Source organism: Paroedura picta, chromosome 1 (genome assembly GCF_049243985.1).
Source record: "Paroedura picta isolate Pp20150507F chromosome 1, Ppicta_v3.0, whole genome shotgun sequence".
NCBI lineage: Eukaryota > Metazoa > Chordata > Lepidosauria > Squamata > Gekkonidae > Paroedura > Paroedura picta.
In genome coordinates, this window is record NC_135369.1 from 103,427,946 (window position 1) to 103,448,310 (window position 20,365).

At 41.3% G+C, this 20,365-nt stretch overlaps 1 protein-coding gene across 5 annotated transcripts in view; it reads right to left on the reverse strand.

Annotated features, from left to right (window-relative positions):
- The window catches only part of UTRN (utrophin), a 503,173-nt gene that overhangs the window by 268,989 nt on the left and 213,819 nt on the right, over nucleotides 1-20,365 (reverse strand). For all 5 annotated transcript variants that reach the window (XM_077350828.1, XM_077350839.1, XM_077350815.1 and 2 more), the window contains one exon: nucleotides 7,487-7,676. In XM_077350828.1, the coding sequence (XP_077206943.1) occupies nucleotides 7,487-7,676 (190 nt within the window). The remainder of the gene's footprint in view (nucleotides 1-7,486; nucleotides 7,677-20,365) is intronic.

A 20,365-nucleotide genomic window follows, 5' to 3' on the forward strand; every position in this document is an offset into this window, starting at 1 on the left:
AGCACAACAGTATTTATTGATTAATCATTCCTATGTGCTTCAGCAGAATATTCATAGCACTAAACCTTGATAAACTGTATTGTTGAAATAATTTGTGCCATATACAGCAATACTTTTGCTGCCAGCATCATACCAACAGTATGTTTCAAATATGGCAGAGCATTACCATGTGCAATTTTATTCTTCACCAAATAGGTATCCTATCAAACAGCGGTACCTTCCCGTGCTCTGTTGTTCTACTATACAACCAGAACCCATAAACTCACTAAAAAAATGCACAGACCATCTGCTACAAAGACCAAACTACCCAGCCACCCATGCAGAAACACAGAGGCAGCATTGAAAAGGCACAAGCAAGAGACACATCTCACAAACACTGCAAGGGAAAACAAAATCAAATTCTCCAAGTGTCAGACAACTTGATGCGCAAAATCAAAACATCACCCCTATATCAGAACATGCACAGCTTGGTAATGCTAAAGATAAATTAACTGGAAGAGACACCATGTCTCCACAATCCATGTCAAAGATCAGCATGGTATAGTGGCTAGAGTGTTGGGCTATGTTCTAGGAGCCCAGGGTCCTATGGAAGCTCACTGAGGGACAGGGGATTCACTCAAACCTAATCACTCAAAGAGCTGTTGTTGTGAAAACATGCGGGAAAATGATGTTTAAATATATGAGCGTGCAGCATACTTAGATCCCATAATACTCTGAATGCATATTTGCAATGCTCACAGGATTATGTTTTTCCTGAAACAAAATGAAGTCCACAGATCTCTGCCACTGTACGCACACCTTGCATTAACAAACCATTCAACTATGCTACATCTCTCACTTTCCCAATATAATTAGAGTTCCTTCACATCCTGTCTCAGCTGAAGAACTAAATTTTCCTTGTGGGGAGTATGCCTCTAAAATAATGTATTGCTTTTATTTTTCAGTAAGCTGCCATGTTGTGGAAGGTGGAAGGTACCAAGTTTATGGTAGTCCCACAACTGCATGTGTCAGATGGATGGGTGACATGGGAACAACAAGTTGAAGATTTGTAGCACACATGAACAGAAAGGATTGGGTTGGTTTGCCCCCTTTAGAGACCATTACAATATTTTAAAATGCAGAAGTAAAAAATATGATTGGCTTCATTTCATCTCTGACTGTGGAAAGAATGTCCAATACAGCATTCTATGGATAAACAAGAAATAAAAAAATTGTAATGCATAATAGCACTGCATTGCAAAATGAAAGAGACAGCACATGTCAAGCAAATCTCATTTTAATGGATCACAACAAGGTTCAGTATCGGTTCCATTACCACAGTATGTTCAATTTCTAAAAGGAAAAGAGGACATTGCCTACAGGGATTTTTGTGATCAGAGACAGCTGCATTGGTCCAAAGAGAAATAAAATCTAATAATACCTTGCACACATGATGTCTTCCTTGTATCTGTTTAGACATGACACGTTATCAAGTCAAAACTGGCTAGCGAGAACTCGCCAGTTCATTTCTCATTACTGACTTTGCCTGTTAAAGAGCTTCAGCACAAATCGTCTTCCTTGTGTGAGAAATACACTGATACATTTCACTCACTTCTCATTGAGAGCCAGTGTAATATAGTGGACAGAGTTGTGGACTAGGATGCTGAGCACTTCTGCCATGGAAGCTTTGTGGCTAGACACCATCACAAACTCTCATCCTGGCCTACCTCACATTCAGTTATCTCAGCTATCTTTGGCAGACAATGGGTTCCAAAATACACTCAAGAATACCCAATGATTTTACTCAGGGAAAGAAAAGACAAGGCAAATTTTAAAAACTGTGCAGTCCAAGTAAAGCTATGTACAAGGACTCCTGCCATCAGAAACAGTCTAAGACTAACTGATAGATCTACAGGTTGTAAAGGCCGGGGGAAGCCATCATTTACTGATATCTGGGATCATATCACTTGAAAAAGAGCTGCTTTTTATACCCTGCTTTTCACTACCCAAATGAGTCCCAAAGTAGCTTTCAAACACCTTTCTCTTCCTCTCCCCACAGCAGATGCCCTATGAGGTAGGTGGGATTGAGAGCTCTGAGAGAACTGCTCTGCAAGAACAGAGTGGTTAAGAGTGCTGGCCTCTAATCTGGAGAAATGGGTTTCATTTCCCACTCCTCTTCCAAGTAGAGCCAGTTGGGTGACCTTTAGCCAGTCACAATTCTCTCAGAGCTCTCTCAGGCTCACCTACCTCGCAGGGTGTCTGTTGTGGGGAGAGGAAAGGTAGGTGATGGTAAGCCGCTCTGAGATTCTTTCGGACAGTAAAGCGAGGGCAGGGGGAAATAGTTCTTCTTCTCAAGGCAGAGCTAAGTTGAAGGTTGGCTTTATATTGGCTCTCTTACTATAGGAGGATACATTAATTTATTATATGTAGAATTTTATGTTTGGCAAGCACATTGAGCTTCTAAAAGAACAGTATAAAAACACAATATCTGATTTTATGGGATCCACTGGTTCCTATTGAGTATACGCAATGCAGATTCTTCTTCCTTCCTTCAGGTGTCTGTAATATACATATTTCAAAGGGATAATTTATTATTTCCTCACAAGCATATGGCATTACTTAAGAAATTGTTTGATATTTACTAACAGGCACCCTAAGATCCCTTAAGATTACTATTAAAATAATAGAGATATTATTTTCTTCTTGGAGTGACACTGTTTCCTATGATTCCTTCTCTACATGTTCTTCACATTCTCCATGCATTTTCTGAAGTTTGGAACAAACTGACCCTCCTGCTTCTCAAGCCTTGTTAAATAGCTTTTTTGACTGCCTACTTTTACTAATTATGATTTTAGTCCATTTCATGCTACTATTATTGTTTATTGTCTTGTTCTGTGGTAATTCCTCCAAAAAAGGCAAACTCAGAGCCCAGGAAAGAAGCTCAGTAGCTTCCAGAGTAGACTACAAATGGCGACATTATTGCTAAAGCTAAAACATACAAAAGTTTGGAGCAGATACAGAACCAAGCATCCCCGCCCCCTCTCATGCCATGTGTTCCCACAGCTTGTGATCTTACAGGATGCATCACTTTATCATGGAAGAGTATACCTGGTTTACAACTTGACACCTACAGGTAGGAAAGGGCAGCCATAACATTCTGCATAGGATAGGAGTGCAGATGACCCAAGGGCCTGAGAAACAGAGAAGACTTGAGAGAGGAAGCCAGTCAGATGCCCCAAGATGATCCTGGTCAAGCGACCATGGCATGAGCTAGAGGTGAACATGAGTTTCCCCCCCTCCTCCATCCCCGGTCAGAGTGCTCTGGGATCCATGTTATCAGGGTATGTAGCATGGAATTTCCTCACAAGACTGGGGGTTTAAAGATCTTTCTACCCGAACATCAAGAATAAAACTTAAGTTGTTCCTCCCAGTTTGTGCCTAGTGTCCAGTCAGGAGTCCTCAACATTGTACTTATCTTCTTAAAGTGTTGCCTCTAACATATACCATATTTTCATTCAACTAAACACTTTCTCCCAATTCTAATCCCTGTTTAATGGTACAACACATACAGGAAATCAGGTCAAAACTAACCCCAGTAAAATTACTAGTTGAGCAGCGGACATTTTGGAGAACTCAAGAGCAAATCACTAAACAGCCCGATTCAAGGCAGATTATCACACTGTAAATCAATACAGCCAGTAGGATAGAACATCCAATAAGCACTGCAATAGGATTAGGACACACAAATTAAACAAAGTAAAAATATAGAACAAACTATCAATATTTACATAGCATATTAAATGATGCCGAAATTATAATAAGATATTTATAAAAACAGGATAAATCATACAGCTATGGATAGTACATACTATATATACAGCAATTCCATTGTAATAAAACTCTGTTACCTTTATGAAAATGCCCTGCTGAATAATTCAGTTTTGCATAATTTGCAAAATAACACAAGAGTGGGAATCTTCCTGATTTCATCAGGCAGGCCATTCCAAAAAGTGGACAGGGGTACAAGAGAGATTATATGTATGTGCAGGAAGTTGTTGATTGGTACCTGCAAAAGATAAGTGAAGCTGCCACCGCAGAGCATAGGGAGAAAGGCAGTCCTGATCATGAGGAGTTTGATAGGCAATAGAAAATATATGAAATGCATCATGGTAACTGATTTACAGCCAATGGAATATGGTAATAATGGGAGCATTGTGCGTGCTCCCCCTAGCTACTGATAACAATTGAGCTGTGGTATTCTGCACCCACTGGCTTCAGGCTGACTAAGAGTTGACCCATGTAGAGTGCATTACAGTAGCATGGCATGAATCCAGGTGGCCTGATTGGCTGACAAAGTACAGAATCATCTTCATGACTAAACTAAACTAAGTTAACAGAGAGCAACTTTTGCATCTCCAGGAATAAAGTAGGATCCAATATGACTACTAAGCTTCTGATAGTCAACAAGGATCAGTTGAACCCTACTGAAGGTGGGAGGAAAATGTATTTCAAGATGAGACATAACATCTGCCTATTCCTATTAGCCTAAAATCATTATTTTGTTAGGGTTACTATATCCTATTTTTAGGCACTTTTCAATATAATATGGCTTCCTGTGCCATTAATGGTAAGAAAAATACAGAAAAATTGCTGAAAATATGAAATTGCTAATTCATACTTGATGTAAACTGCAATAAGGAAAACAAAATAAAAGATGTAAAGACAATGCTATCCCTGTAACAATTTGGGCTAAAGGAGCATGTCCTTTGGCTTATTTTCAAAGTTTGAAAACTAAATGTCTGTCTCAATTGAGATACAGGAGACATTTCAGCAAGTTGGAAACTGTTTTGTTTTTTCTTACAAACTATATTGGTAATAAAACAGAAATAACTATTGTTGATGACTTTACCATTAAAAGACATGATGAAAATAAATGAAATTAGTCAAGGTCCTCTATCATAAGAATATGCCATGATACAGCAATCAATCAGTTATGTCAGACTAACCTTATCTCTTTTTTTGAGAAAGTTACTACCTTGCTAGATCAGGGGAATGCTGTTGACACAGTTTACCTTGATTTCAGTAAGGCTTCTGATAAGGTTCCATATGATATTCTTATTGACAAGTTAGTAAAATATGGTATGGATCTTAGGTGGATCGAGAACTGGTTGACAGACTGAACCCAAAGGTTGCTTATAAATGGTTCATCAGCTGCTTGGAGAGGACTGATGAGTGGAGGGCCTTAGTGGTCTGTCCTGGGCCCTATGTTGTTGAACATATCTATAAATGATTTGGATGAAGGAATAGAGGGGGTGCTTTTTAAATTTGCATATGACACTAAACTGGGAGGGGGTAGCAAACACACTAGATGACAGAATCAGGATGCAGGATGATCTTGACAGGCTACAAAATTGGGCTAAAATGAATGTTAACAGAGAAAAATGTAAAGTTCTTCATTTAGGTAAGTAAAATAATATGCATCGCTTTAGGATAGGTAAGACTTGTCTTGACAGTAGTATGGGTGAAAAGGATCTGTGGGTCTGAACATGAGTCAGCAGTGTGATTCGGTAGCTTAAAAGGCAAATGGGATTTTGGGCTATATTAGAAGTATAGTGTACAGATCACATGAGGAAATGTTACCACTTTACTCTGCTCTGGTCAGACCTCACTTGGAGTACTGTGACCAGTTTTGGACAAAACAACTGAAGAAAGATGTAGAGAAACTGGACTGTGTCCAGAGGAGGGCAATAAAGATGGTGAGGGGTTTGGAGACCAAGTTGTATGAGGAAAGGTTGAGTGAGCTTGGTCTGTTTAGCCTGGAGAGAAGATGACTAAGAGATGACTATAACCATCTTCAAATACTTGAAGGGCTGTAAAAAAAGTGGTCCGCAGCCCACAGGTTGGGGATCGCTACTCTAGACTACCACCCCCCCAGGCCTCAGTAAAATTGTCAAGCGTTGACCGGACCCCGGTGATAAAAAGGTTGGTGACCACTGATCTACTGTATGTCAGACAACAGGTAAAAAACTCTGCTGGAACTGTAACAAGGTGTTTCCTCTTCTGTTTGTGGGATGTGGACTGGGACAGAAACATTATAGAATGATCCTCGAAATAGTCCCTTGTATTAGGGGTTAATATATGAGGGTGATGTTCTGCTCAGTGACTTAAATAAGAATTTCAAGAAGGAAAGGAGACAAATTGAACATGCCTAACAATACAAATTCCTAAGCAACAATGATACCAAATTCCTGAGCGACGACCTTTAAAGGTAACTTTGAATGTCATTTTCTGGCATGCCTCCTCAATGGATATGAATATGGATATGATGTCTGTAGTCTAGCCCCAGGGAGCATGCCAGAAGAGGCTGAGAAGGCTGAAGCAGCACCCTGCCGAGCCGCTGCCGGAGACCTAGCCAGCAGCCACACCGTCCTCAGGGGCCCAGCCAATGCCTGCACCACTACCGGTGGCCGAGACAGCCACACCGCTCCTGAGGCCAAGGCAGCAGCCGTGAAACCCCTGGGGGCCCAGCCAGTAACCACCCTGCCCCCCAAGGCTGGGGCAGTGCTGTGCCACCCCCCAGGGGCCCAACCAGTGCGGCTCACCAGTGAGGGCCAAGGCAGTAGCTGCCCCACCCCTGAGGCCAAGACAGCAGTCGCTCCACCCCTGGGGACCCAGCCAGCACCTGTGCCACCAGAGGGGGCAAAGGTAAACAGGAAGGGGGAAGGGGGAGGGAAGGGAGGAAGGGAGTCTGTGTGTGTGCACGTGCAAGTGTATTTGCTTGTGAGGGAAGGAGAGGGGTTTGGAAGCCAACAGGTAATGGGGGAAATGGGAGTGGGGAAGGGGAGTCTGTGTGAGTGTACATGGGTGTGTTTGCGAATGAGGGAGGGGAGAGCAACCAAGGAGGAGGTTCGGAAACCAACAGGTAAGGGGAGAGTCTCTGTGTGTGTGTTTGCAAGGGAGGGAGGGAGGTGGACCTGACCAAGAAGCCCCAGAGCAGGTATGTGTTCCATATACCCTCTGAGAGTCAGACTGTGAGTAATTTTTTTATTAGGAATGATAACTTCAGCCAGGTGCTTTGCTTTCTTCTGCAAATCACACCTCTTAGGAACCTTCTTTAGCAATAAAAACAGAAAAGGAGAAACTTTCATTAATTTATAATAACTGACAACCAAAGTCTACTTATTACTGTTCTACAATATGACAAGAAAACCAACAAAGGGGAGATATGGTGGTTCAGAAGAATGCTACGTATATGACAGATTCTTACAGAGACAAAACTCAAACCAATGAATAAGATGAAAAACACTATGATTCTTCAGTTACAGAACTGGAAAAACCCTAACAGAAATTCTTGTGTTACCATCACACCATTTCCAGAAGTTTGGAAAGCACTAAAAGCCAGAATACCTTTTGTCTCATTTACTATACATGATGTATGTTTATTGTAAAATGTGTGCTACCTTGACTCTATAAATATTTACAGTCAGTATTACCATCAAGCTCTTACCTCTATCTGTTTTTTAAATTCTCTTCTAGAACCACTATCCTGGGCAGCATTTTCCTGTCGTGATGTATCTGCAAGGACATTAACTGTAGCTTCTGCTTCTTGTATCCACTTGAGAAAACTCTCTAGATCTTTTAGTGAGGTTTGTACTAGTTTCAGTTCAGTGTCCAAGGCATTCTGCCTATTACCAGCTCTAGGGAGCAAAACAAAACAAATTACATCAGATAATGTGCAAAGGAACAAATAATTCATGCAAGGCGAAATGGGTAATATTTATTTTATGTTCTTCAAGTTGTCTGTGTATTCATATGCAAAATAACAAATGTAAGCAATTCAATATATGATGAAGCCTAGGGAGTAGAATATTGACAAAACAATGAACATAAGGAGGGAAACAGGAAGGAGTAAAATATGAGAAGAAGAAAAACCTTAATATGAAACAATGTCATCAGAAAAAGAAATGTTTACAGATATAACATAACTAAAAACTAAAAAAAATTAGAAATACGGCAGAGAACAAAAAAATATTAATCAACATAACAAAATGATAATCAAACATATTGATTAAGCTAATGTCCAAGAACTTAATACGGTGAAGAATGAACAGTGAAGTTTTCAAAAGAAAAAATTACTACAGTTTATTCAGGCAAGAGGCCGACTGGAATTCTAGTTACCAGTCATGAGCTGTTCACCAAGCCCTCCATGTGGAGATGGCCAGTTCCCTAGCTTGTGGCCAAGTCCACTAAGGCATGAGGGAAAAGGCTGTGGACCCCCTTTGGACCTCCCATCGACTTGCAGACTCCTGGTTGGGAATCCCTGCTCTGAACAATTGAGCTGGATAAAATGTAGCAGATGCAATGAAGGCACAGAAGAGCTCTTTTCTGCCTTCAGTTTCACTTTGTAGGCCTTCTAGTGGGCTCCATTGTTGTTTCATCACAAGTTCATCACCAGCATTGCTCTAGCCATCTAACCCCCCCCCCTTTTTATCATCCATTTATCTGTATATCAGGGAGCTATGGTAATTTGGGGGCAACAAGGACACTGGGGGGGAGTGTCAATGGCCTCTTAAATGCCCAGATTCCAGGCATCATTGAGATAATCAAACGAGCTGTCAGAAGAGCCAGAAAGAAAGAATAGGCTAATCTCAAACTGACCTTCACTAGGGTAATGATCAGCCCATGGCACCGCCTGCAAAGTGCCGCTGAATCCAATTAAATTCCTGCACAAAAGTTCAGATCCAGCATGTGGCCTGTTCTGTTCATGGCTACTTCTACGAACCTTTGATGAGATCTGACTTTCTAGACTAGACCAGGCTAAAAAACCAGTAAGCCCGCCAACTGGCTTCCCATCTTTCTCAGGACAACCTTGCCACTGTAACGTATGCAATGGGCACCTTGAGACTGGGCTACTATAATGCACTCTATGCAGGGCTACCTTTGAAGATGCTTCCAAAAATGTAGTGGTCCAGAAGAAGAAGAAGAAGAGTTCCCTACCCAAAGGAGGCTCAAAGCGGCTTACAGTCGCTTTCCCATTCCTCTCCCCACAACAGACACCCTGTGAGGTGGGTGAGGCTGAGAGAGCCCTGATATCACTGCTCGGTCAGAACAGTTTTATCAGTGCCGTGGCGGGCCCAAAGTCACCCAGCTGGCTGCATGTGGGGGAGTGCAGAATCGAACCTGGCATACCAGATTAGAAGTCCGCACTCCTAACCACTACACCAAACTGGCTCTCTCCAGAACGCAGCTGTCAGATTGCTGACAGGAATATCCTGGTCAGCACCTCTCCTATAGCAGCTGCCTTGGCTCCCAATTGGTGTCTGGTACCAATTCAAAATGTTGGTACTTCCTTTTAAAATTCTAAACAGCCTGGGACCCACTATCTTTGGGACTGCCTCGCCCAGCATGATCCTCGGTCTTCTTCAGTCTTCATCTCAACATTAACTGAAGGTCCCTGGTTTACAAACTATCCACCATTTGTAACAAGGACTAGGGCCTTCTCAATAGTGCCCCTATCCTGAGGAACCAGCTGCCTGAAGAGGTGTTTCTCTTGTGGAAACTCCCTAGATTCTGCAGGGCATGCAAGCCTGCTCTGTTTTCAAGCAGTCTCTGTGATCCAACAAGCAACTCTTATGCTTCAGCTGTGTCTTCCCTATACGCAGATCTTATCCTGCTTGATTTTAATGGGAAAAGATTTGTATTTGTTTTATATTTTTAAAGTTTACTTATTGTATTGTTTTTGAGTGTATTGTATATGTTGTTGGCCTCCCAGAGTTCCATTCAAGGAGAGTGGATATACAGTTGATAAATAAGGTGACAATGATAACCATTAGAAGCAAACAGATGCCGAAATGAAGATTAAAGAGAGCAGATTAAAATAGGAAAGCATGACTTTATAATGTGTAAAGACTTAACCAAGTAAGCCTAGAACCTCCAGACATTCAGCAGCTCTTACTCAGAAAATGAAAAAATATAAAATGTAGAACAACTGATGAACTGGGATAAAGGAAATGGGAATATGGGAGATTAAAATATAAACTCCCATAAAATGGGAGATTAAAATATAAACAAGAAGAGGTTTCAGTAGCATACTGTGAGAGAAATATTGTGTAAAAGAAGTAAAGGAAAACAAATAAACTGAACTAGAGAAAATAGCAAAGAAACAGCTTTCTACAGTGAATAAAAACAACTTTGTACAGTGACATATAAATACATGTATGTTCTTTGTTTTATCACTTTAAGGATAATGTATATTTAAGCTTCTGTGTTATACTAGAAAAACTGAAAATGTTTGAAAAGTATTTGGTGAAGTTGTAACCTTGATTGACTCACATCTTTCCACACTGAGAAACTATCTTGCAATATGGTCCCCTTAGAGAATGTAATTTAATTTCTGTGAATAATTTTATTGATAATCTTCAAGCAGAAATACCACTTAAATTTTTTTTCCTGCCAAAAACCTATAGCAAACAAGCATACCAAACTGCAGCATCATAAAAAAAAACCTTTCATTTCCCAAATGCCTCCCTCAAGTATTTACATCCTCCAAGAACAGGTGGTTCTAAATCTTAGTGGTTATCTTATTGTAGCAACAACTGAAACTGGAGATTTATTTTTTCAAAATCTATAATCATGCTACAGTGACATATTTTAAAGAGAAATGGTTTAAAATTTGAATTCCCAATTCCCTAAAAATATTGTAAAAGCCACTGAAGCTGTGTACATTTTCCCTCAGGAGGCTATATTCTCCCACCCATTGAAAATTACCAGTCTTCCCCATCTACAGTGTTTAAGTACATTGCTCTGCAAGAGATAATTCCAAGAGTACAGTTCTATAAGTAACCATAAAACACATCTCCCTCTCAATAAACTGCTATGTGACTGAATAAATAAATATGAAACAGCTTTTATCTGCATAATGCAAAAAAACACTACTATATTTTAAATAATGATTGAACTAAGTTGTATACAAAGGACCACAAGCAAAACTACTCATAGAACAGAACTATCTTCCCCTTTCCACTGAACATCCTGTACAACCCAAACAAAAAATCAAGAGCATAGTCTGTATATCTGCACTGGCAAGGAAAAAATGCCAAACAACCTCTCTCTCCTTTTGCACAATCAAACATGCATTTTCACACTTGCGGAAGAGGCCTTTGTTTGCAAGCCATCGTCTACATGTTTTCCACTTCAAGCACAAAGCAGCTATGAATAATACAGACTCAGGGGGTTGGCTCCAAAACTTTCATATATTAGCTTCCAGTTAAAACTACACACATAGCAGAACAGACTCCTTGGACCCAAATCTCTGCCTAGAATTAGAAGAGTACATAAATTTTAATTAGGATTGTTAGCCAATTAAAGGAACTAGGACTAACAATATTTAACTAATTAACGATTGATCAAGCTTAAATTCATTTTTAAATTATCATTACAAGTGCCTTTAAGAAAGCAGATAGCAACCCTAAAATCTTACTAGAGCTAAAGATCTAAATCATCTTGGACACTTGAGTTTATATTAGCATAACTCATTCATTTTCATTCCACACTGGACCATCCTGCCAGATTTAATACTTTTTGTACAAATGACAATCTGGTTTCAGCTAGACCACCTATTTGTTATGGAAGTTAAGCACTGTTACCACATGGTCGAGGATTGGACATCTCTGACTGACTTAGATCCAATTCCATTGATTACAAGTATTTGGACATCTGGGATTTTCTTCTGCCTTCAGTAGAAATTGGGGAGGTTGAGTTGGGGTGTTAAGAACTTCACAAGAGATTGGGTAGGGGTTAAAGTAAAACATTATAGTGTGGGAAAATGTAATAGAAATATACTGGCAGCTCCACTCTGTCTGCATGAATACATTGTAGTACACAGGAAGAAAGCTGGTATTCATACTATTCTGGTAATATACATACTATTCTGGTAATATACATACTATTCTGATATTACAATGGCACCTACTACAGTAAAGTTTTAATACTCCCTGTGTGATTGCAGTTAATAGTCCCTGTATAGAGCTCCTGCTTTCACACTGACTGAACTAAGCATGAAAAACATTTAATTAAGTTTGCAATTTAAACTGCCAACAGCAGGAATACTATCAAGAGGTGTGTGAATTATAAAGCAAGGGAAAAGGAAACATACTTTTATTCATTCAGAAAAAATGGGTTATAAAGTTAAAAAAAAAAACCCTCATAGATATTTCAAAGACAGAACAGGAACTCTGCCAAGATAACCAGCCTGAAACAAGAGATAATTGTATGAGTCATATATGAGAAGAAAAAAATGACTTGCTGAATTAGAATAAAGCTGCCTATAATCCAGTGTTTCATCACCAATACAGATGGGCACATCGTGGTTTGAGGGCTGAGGGGTCATGCAATTTTGGCCACACAATCCTTCCCCATACAACCTTTACCTTGGTTATAGCAGTTTGTGCTGAGGCTGTGTGTGTTTACTGCATCATCAGCACATGCCTGATGGCAACCTAAAAAGGTTAGAAAAGATTTCAGAGAACCCACAGGCAGAAATCACTTGCACTTATTTGAGCCTCTGAGGAACCTGGTGTGAATGGGAAGGGGGACAGATCTCCATCCCCTTGGCTCAAGGAGGCAGCTTTGAGCAGAAACCTTCAAAGAGCCTGGGGAAAGTGGAAAAGGAGACAAGTCTGCCCTGCCCCCCAGATCGGGAAGGCAGCTTCTGCTCCCAGAAGCCATTTTTGCAGGCTGTTTCATATCCCCCCACTTTTAAGCAGGGAGAAGCAAAATAGACTGGCCTGAATCAGAAAAGAGGGCTGGGTTGTCTGGGTTTAGAACACCTTGACTACAATCTTCCGGCCCTTGCCCATTGCTAATCACCAAAATGTGTTAGAATCCTAAAAGCATGTGACAGAACCTACTGGCTGGCTGCAACTGCTGCTTGTACTTTGTCCCTCCAAAAAGATAATCATGGATATCTCTAAATTTAGAGATACCATTTTTGAAGAAGAGTTGGTTCTTATATGCTGCTTTTCTCTGCTCAAAGGAGTCTCAAAGCAGCTTACAATTACCTTCCCTTTGCTCTCTCCACAACAGACACCCTGTGAGGTGGGTGAGGCTGAGAGAGCCCTGAGAGAGCAAACCTGGTTTGCCAGATTAGAAGTCTGCACTCCTAACCACTACGCCAAGTTGACTCTCTTTTCGTGCTGCAGTGAAATTTTCAGCAAGCTTTTCACTATTTCTGTATCTCTTCCTACACACTATCAGCATAAAGATCTCAACAGTGAATGCACCACATCAAAAACGAAAGACACAGACACAAACACAGAAATGGCAAATAATGGTCGAGTGTCCAAATCTGGCCATTCAAAATCAAAATGGGTTATTCTAGACTTATGACAAGGCTCTCTACAAGTCTGGGTTCTCTATAACTGCAGCTAATCAAAAGGCCTAAAAAAATAACTTTCATGTATTCTCTTAGTAAGTATTGTATGTATATGTATCAGCGAAGTAGTAATTGGAATATGTTCATTCAATGATTAGAACTAGTTTTAAAATTCTGTTTTGATTTTTTCTCCAACTAAGAATTTGTTTCTATGGCAAAGTTTTCAATGTCAAGACAAAGTTCAGGAGAGAATGTCTGAAAGGCTAGTGATGAAGAATATAATAAATTATTGAGGTTATGGAGATTTTGATCAGTTACCATGGTCTTAGCCCTACAGCATCAACATTATTAACCTCTGTGACGCATATCCAATTTATATAAAATCTCAGATTTTAGAATGAAATGTCTTTAATGCCAGTGGCTTTTAAATTGGCAGAATCAAAATAAGCTCTACTTTCCATAAGCACTTCTATTTCCTTGAGTTTTAAAAGAGAACTCTTAGAAAAGAAGCTCAAGTACTCCATTCTTTTGAAGACTATTTTAATTCCAACAGTCCATAATTTTTGGCTTTCCTTAGAAACTAGTATTTCATCTTGCTGGCAATTCTTTTTAAAGAAAATCCTGGCCGAGCACACAACAAGATAATGAGATTTATGAATCATTAGGTGAAAGAAGAAGTTCCTGACAGAGCGGTTTCTCAGTGGAACAGGCTTCCTCAGGAAGTAGTGGGTTCTCGGCAGTTTTTAAGCAGAGGCTAGATAGCCACCTCGCAGGAATATGGATTCTGTGAATGTAGGCAAATTGTAAGTGGGTGGCAGAAGGTGTTGTGTCCATGCTTGGCTCTTGTGGTCCTTCCTTGCATGCCCAGGGAAATGCTGATCACTACTTTGGGGCTGGGATGCAAATTTCCTCCAGGCCAGACTGGCCATGGATTCTGTTTGGGGGTGGGGAGGTAAATATCTGGGCATGAAACTGGGGTCACTGTGGTGGCCAGGTAGTTGTGAATTTCCTACATTCTGCAGGGGGTGAGACTGACTCTGGAGGTACCTTCCAACTCTATGATTCTATGAAAAGAGGGGAGATAAAAGTATAAAATATTTTAATGCATTGTAAACTAATCTTGGATGTTAAATTCAAATGTTATAAAATATGGAGATCTGAGAGTGAGTTATAATCTAGGAAGAGACGTAGAAGTTTCCTTTCAACTTTTTAACATTTTAACACACAATATCATTAAGACTTTTTTCAAACATCACAATAGTGTCATCAAACTGTTACTTGTTGCAGAACCCTATATGTATTTGTTCATATATCCCTGTTAGTTTGTTTGACTCCTTTCCCACCTTCAAGAAGAATCCCTAAAATATTATCCCAATTGCTAGCATAGCAGCACTAAAAACGCAACACATTATCTTAAAACCGCCCGCGGCGCCACGGGCGCTGCAGACTAAATAAAACTGAAAGGGCTTGTGGGGAGGAGTTAGGGCGGAACCCGTCCAGGATAAAAACTTGGAGAGGGGCAATCAGGAGCCGCGAAGCAGCTCCTGATTGGCCCTCTCCGAATGCCACTCGGGGGCCAAGTGGCCAATTGGGAGGCGCGCATAGCCACTTGGCCTGCCCCGGACTCTCTGCCCACGCTCCGTCCCCATATGGTTCGCTGCCGGCAAAGGAGCAGGGCGGCCGTGTCGAAGACGCAGCCGCACTGCTCCTTTGCCAGCAGCGAACCATCGCCTCGAGCACACATGCCCTGCTGCCTCCACTCCGCCAGCTTCCAAAGCCGCTTCCCCCATCTCCGCGGCCTCCGCCGCCACCGCTAAGGCCACGCCACTTGCTCCCGCCGCCCACAACACCGTCGCCACCAGCCGCTGCGCCCTCCCGGAGCCGCGACCGCCCTCAGTCGACGAGGGTCTGCTGCCGTCAGCCCTGCCGCCACCGTACAATAGGTATGCCGCCACCCGAGACGCCATCGCCGCCCCGACAACGCCCCGACACGCGCCCGCGCCTCCCCGCACTAACAAAGCCCCGCGCCTCCACGGACCCACAACGCCCTGCCGGCCTTCTCTCCTGCACTCGCCGCCCTCCACCTTCTGCCTGGCCCCAGTACAATCGCCGGTGGGGGGGGCAGAAGGCCCCGCTATGCGCCCACCGGAGGCCTTCCCGCCCAGACTTCCTTCTCTAGCGCCCATTTTATTTGCAGATAAAATGGGCTTTCTTTCTAGTTTATTAATAAGTCACAATAAATGGGCAGGGAAATGGTCGGAAATTCTAGGCACTCACAGATCTTCAGGCCACATGCAAGACACAAAGAAGGAAGTGAGGTGTGTTTCGCATGGAGCTTTGTAATTCAGACACTACTTGTGTCTCTGAAGCTTATTTTTACCTCACTGTGATATACCATATAATCCTAGTGGTACTGGCTTTTGCTGACAAAGGTATGTCATCTAATAAGAGCATGCAGTTGTCTGAGAATTGGGGGGAGGGAGCCACAGATAGAAGCTGTGAATAAAGTTAATTAGAGGTCAAGGCTCTAAGAAACAAAACAGCAGTTTATAGAGAATGTGAACAAAAGTATCTGTTCTGGTCAGAACAGCTTTCTGTCAGAAGCTCATTGCATGAAGCTCTTGGTTCTCAAGATACAGATTTGTTCCATTTTCATGTAATACCCCATTTTAGGATAGGAAGATTAATTCTCATCAGATAAAGAGGCCAACGAATCCCCAAACCTATCTGAAAGGGTCCTGATCCAGGACCAATACTGTTCCAAGTCAGCAGGCTCCTCCGACTCTAGAAGCCTTGGCATCAATCTGCCTAGTACCAGGCCTACCACAGTCTCCAAAAGCACCCTAGGAGCAGAGGAGGAAATGGGCTGGGGTTGAGGCATGGACTAGGCACAGTAGTTAATACCTGGCAACCAGTAGCCTCTTGTCTGCTAAGGTAATGCTGTGGAGGACTCTGATAAGTCATCATAGGATTTAAGCTCATATGCTTCTCATGAGTAGAGGGTCTGAGTCAGCTTGCAGAAAAGAGCCTAATGTAGTGACCAGCAAAACCTGCAGGGGAACTTCTATATTAGAGCATAAGAAGAGCATAAGAAGTCACTGGCAATCTTCAAACAAAGGTTGGATACATTTTTCTTGAATGCTTAAGGAAGCTTTGGGCTGATCCTGCATTGAGCAGGGGGTTGGACTAGATGGCTTGTGTGGCCCCTTCCAACTCTATGATTCTATGATTCTATGAGCCCAGCATCCTATCTCACACAGTGGCCAACCAGTTTCTTTAGAGTAGCGATCCCCAACCTGTGGGCTGCGGACCACATGTGGTCCTTCGACTAATTGAAGGTGGGCCCCGAAGAATGCCTTCTCCCCCCCCCAGGCCCTTTACTTCATCCCCCCCCCCGGCCCTTTACAACACACTTCATTGTTGTGGTGTGTCTGTATCTTATTTTTAAGGGATGTTTAAACATTACCATAGCGATCAGAGAGCGCTAGGGCAGTGGTTGAGAGTAGAGGAGCAAACTACCCCCCCCAATGGGCCTCAGTAAAAGGTGTTGAGTGGTCCCCGGTGAGTGGTCCCCAGCGTTGAGTGGTCCCCAGGGATAAAAAGGTTGGGGACCACTGCTCTAGAGAGCCAAAAGGGAATAAAACCCAAGAACTTCCACTGACGTTGCCTCCTGGCTCTGGGACTCAGAGGTCTAGTGACTTTGAACATGGAGGTTCCTCTCATTCATCGTTCCTAGTAGCCTCTGATAGACCAATCCTCCATTAATCTTTCTAATCCCCTTTTAAAACTGTCTATGCTTCTAGCCATCACCAATTCCTCTGGCAGCAAATTCCACATATTAATCCTTTTCTGTGTGTAAAGAAGTATTTTATTTTGTTCATCCTGATTTTACTGCCCATCAACCAAAGGCAAGACTTCAAAGATAGTATTCTCAGTATTGCTATCTGTTTCATATGTGGAGCCAGCTGTACAGATTGTTGTAGTTGGTGTAGTCAGGTCACAGCTGGCCATATGGTTTTCAAGTTAAGCTACATTCAGAGGTGGATTGCCATTGCCTGCCTCCACAAAAGATTGATCCTCCTTAGCTTCCAAGATCTGATTGAGCTAACTAGGTCAGAGAATAGACCCAGAATAGGGATCTCAATATGTAGATGAGAAAATGATGTGAGGAGAAAGGGTTTAAATATGGAAAATGGAAAAGTTTCGGGAACAAGCAGAAAAGAGATGAACTTCATTTTAACCCAAAGCGAACCAGGCTGTTAGCTCTTAATATCAAAAAGGTGGCACAAAACCTTTTAAACTAACTTCTGGAGAAAAGCTGACAGGTGTTGAAATTGAAACACCCACCCAAGGCCTGAACTACTAGTTAAAGGCCTTCCCACACATACAACACTTCATATATACTAGGAAATCACACTTTCCCAACAGACTGTTTTGTATTACCAGTCCAACAGGGTCATTTTTATCTTTTCCTGTCTAAAATGCCCACAAGCTCATAACAGTTATAGCTAATGAGCTAAATTGCTGTAAAACATGTGGGATTTAGGGATTTCTTCTCTCCGGGAAAAATTTAACTCTTGGACAACTCCTACTTGAAGCTCAAGGGAAGATGCAAACACTACAATGGAGTAAAATTCTGAATTAACAAACAGGCACCAATACTAGCAGAGCAGCAAATCCATCCCTACTGCACATCAAATCACATTTCATATATTTTTAAAAAATCCTGCTGCCCTGCACAACACCACTCAGCTGATCTATATGCCTGAGTAGAAAGTAAAAAAAAAAATCCCATCTTCCTTTCAAGTAAATAGACATGTCAGAAATGTGTTAAAATGGGGGAGATCAATGGGATACTTTATATAAATTCTATACTCAGGACACAGAGGGGCATATTGGGAGTAGTACTGCTCTACATATCAAATAGGACATCATGTCAAATAAGCCAGAAAACATCAGGGGAATAAATTCTCACACAGCAGAACTATTGGTAGGGATACTAGGCTCTATGGGTTACTTAAAAGTAAGGATGAACTCACCTGATCAAAACTACAAAGTAGATGGAGAGGGAAATTATAGAGGTGACAAAAGTGTAAAATGTTGTAATACTGGGTGATTTCAACTAGACTAATATTGACAGGGCAAATGTACGCACAAGATATATTGTAGAAACAAGTTTACTAGACATGATAAATCATAGAATCATAGAGTTGGAAGGGGCCATACAGGCCATCTAGTCCAACCCCCTGCTCAATGCAGGATCAGCCCAAAGCATCCTAAAGCATCCAAGAAAAGTGTGTATCCAACCTTTGCTTGAAGACTGCCAGCTCAGCTCCTCCTTAGGCAGCCTATTCTACTGCTGAATAAATGTACATTGGAACTGTTGTCATGAAGCTGAATAGGTATGTACGGATTCTGAACCTGGTTCTGAGTGGGTAGGATTGCCAGATGCAGGCTGGAAAACTCTTGGAGATTGGGGATGAAGCCTGGGGAGAACAGGGACCAAAGTGAGGCACGATGCCATAGAGCCACCTTCAAAGCATCCATTTTCTCCAAGAGAAACCATCTATGAAATCTAGAAATAAGCTTTAATTCCAGGGGAACCACAGGTACCACCTGGATGTCTGCATCCCTATGACTGGAAACTGAGATCTAGTGAGAGATATAGATGTTGTTGTGCTGCTTGTGTAGTAGTGTTCACAACACTACTACATGGAGTATTCATGACAATCAAAAGTTGCCGCCAAATTTTGATTTTAAAAGTAATAACTTGACAAAAAGAAGAGGATTAATCTGAAGGCCCAAGGCCTACAGTTTGTAGCAACCTCAAAATGAAGTACTAGAAATGTTTCTTGTAGACAGCAAGAATGGTGTGATATTTTAGAAGCTGCACTAAGGCTGGGAGAGACCTGGTTTCATAATGTACACAGGGTGATCCTAGAGTTGTCACTGTCCCAGAGAGTTTTTGCAAAAATAAAATTAATGGAGAATTATAAAAAACACCCCAAAACCCCTAGAAGTAAGAGTGCAGCAAAATATGATTGATAGATATTCCTATTTACATTCTGGAAAACTGCAATATAAAACTAAATATTTTTTGCTGGATGCAGGCAATAAGTTCTAAAAAGAGAAGATACCCAAATGGATGTTTGACTGAACCCTACAAAATACAGAGAGGGTCTAAAATTTACTAAGCAAGGGACAGGGAAAGTTAACAGCAAGTCATACGATGGCCTCAACTGATATTTAAATTCAAATTGGGGCAAAGGGAATATTTTACTGCTGGCCTGATAGCTCCCAGCTGCTCTGTATCCAGATGCAAATGTATGCAAATGGTGAGTGGAATCTACACAGGCTATGAATATGCAAGATTGTCTCTATGTGCCAATCTGCCTTCATAGGGGGCATTTTTTAATAGTATATCATCTTCAAATGGCATCATCCAACCCCACTGCAGTCAGATCTAGTGCCATTTCTTAAATTTTATGGCATGTTTCCAAAAAAGACTGCTCGTTCACTTTTGTTGTCAAAGCCTGTTCATCAGCTTGGCTCCATCTGAAATCTTTTTAAATTGACTGTTCCCATCACTAAGCCCCAATAAAAATGACTTCATGCTGAATCACCTTAAAATTATTGGCCAGAGGTCTAGTTTCAAATGTGTGTGCCAAAATAAATTAGTGATATATCTGTCACATTACTCTACAAAAATGCTACAGTCACCATTACCTTGCAAGCAACATGAAATAATTTAAGAATGAATGGAACTATATTTTTATAAAAATATCTACAACACAATATACATCTGACTGAGGATCTGGAATATATATTTTTTTCAAGTTCTAAACATTATAATTAATTTATGAATCCAAGATGAGTAATTAAAATGAAAAAGAAAAAAAAGTTGAGTCAAAACCCCCAAATGCTAACCAACTGTAGGAAATTCTGAGATGAGAACGAGCCGTTGGGACTTACTGCAGATAAAATGACAGAACTGATAGAATATCTTCTGAAGGA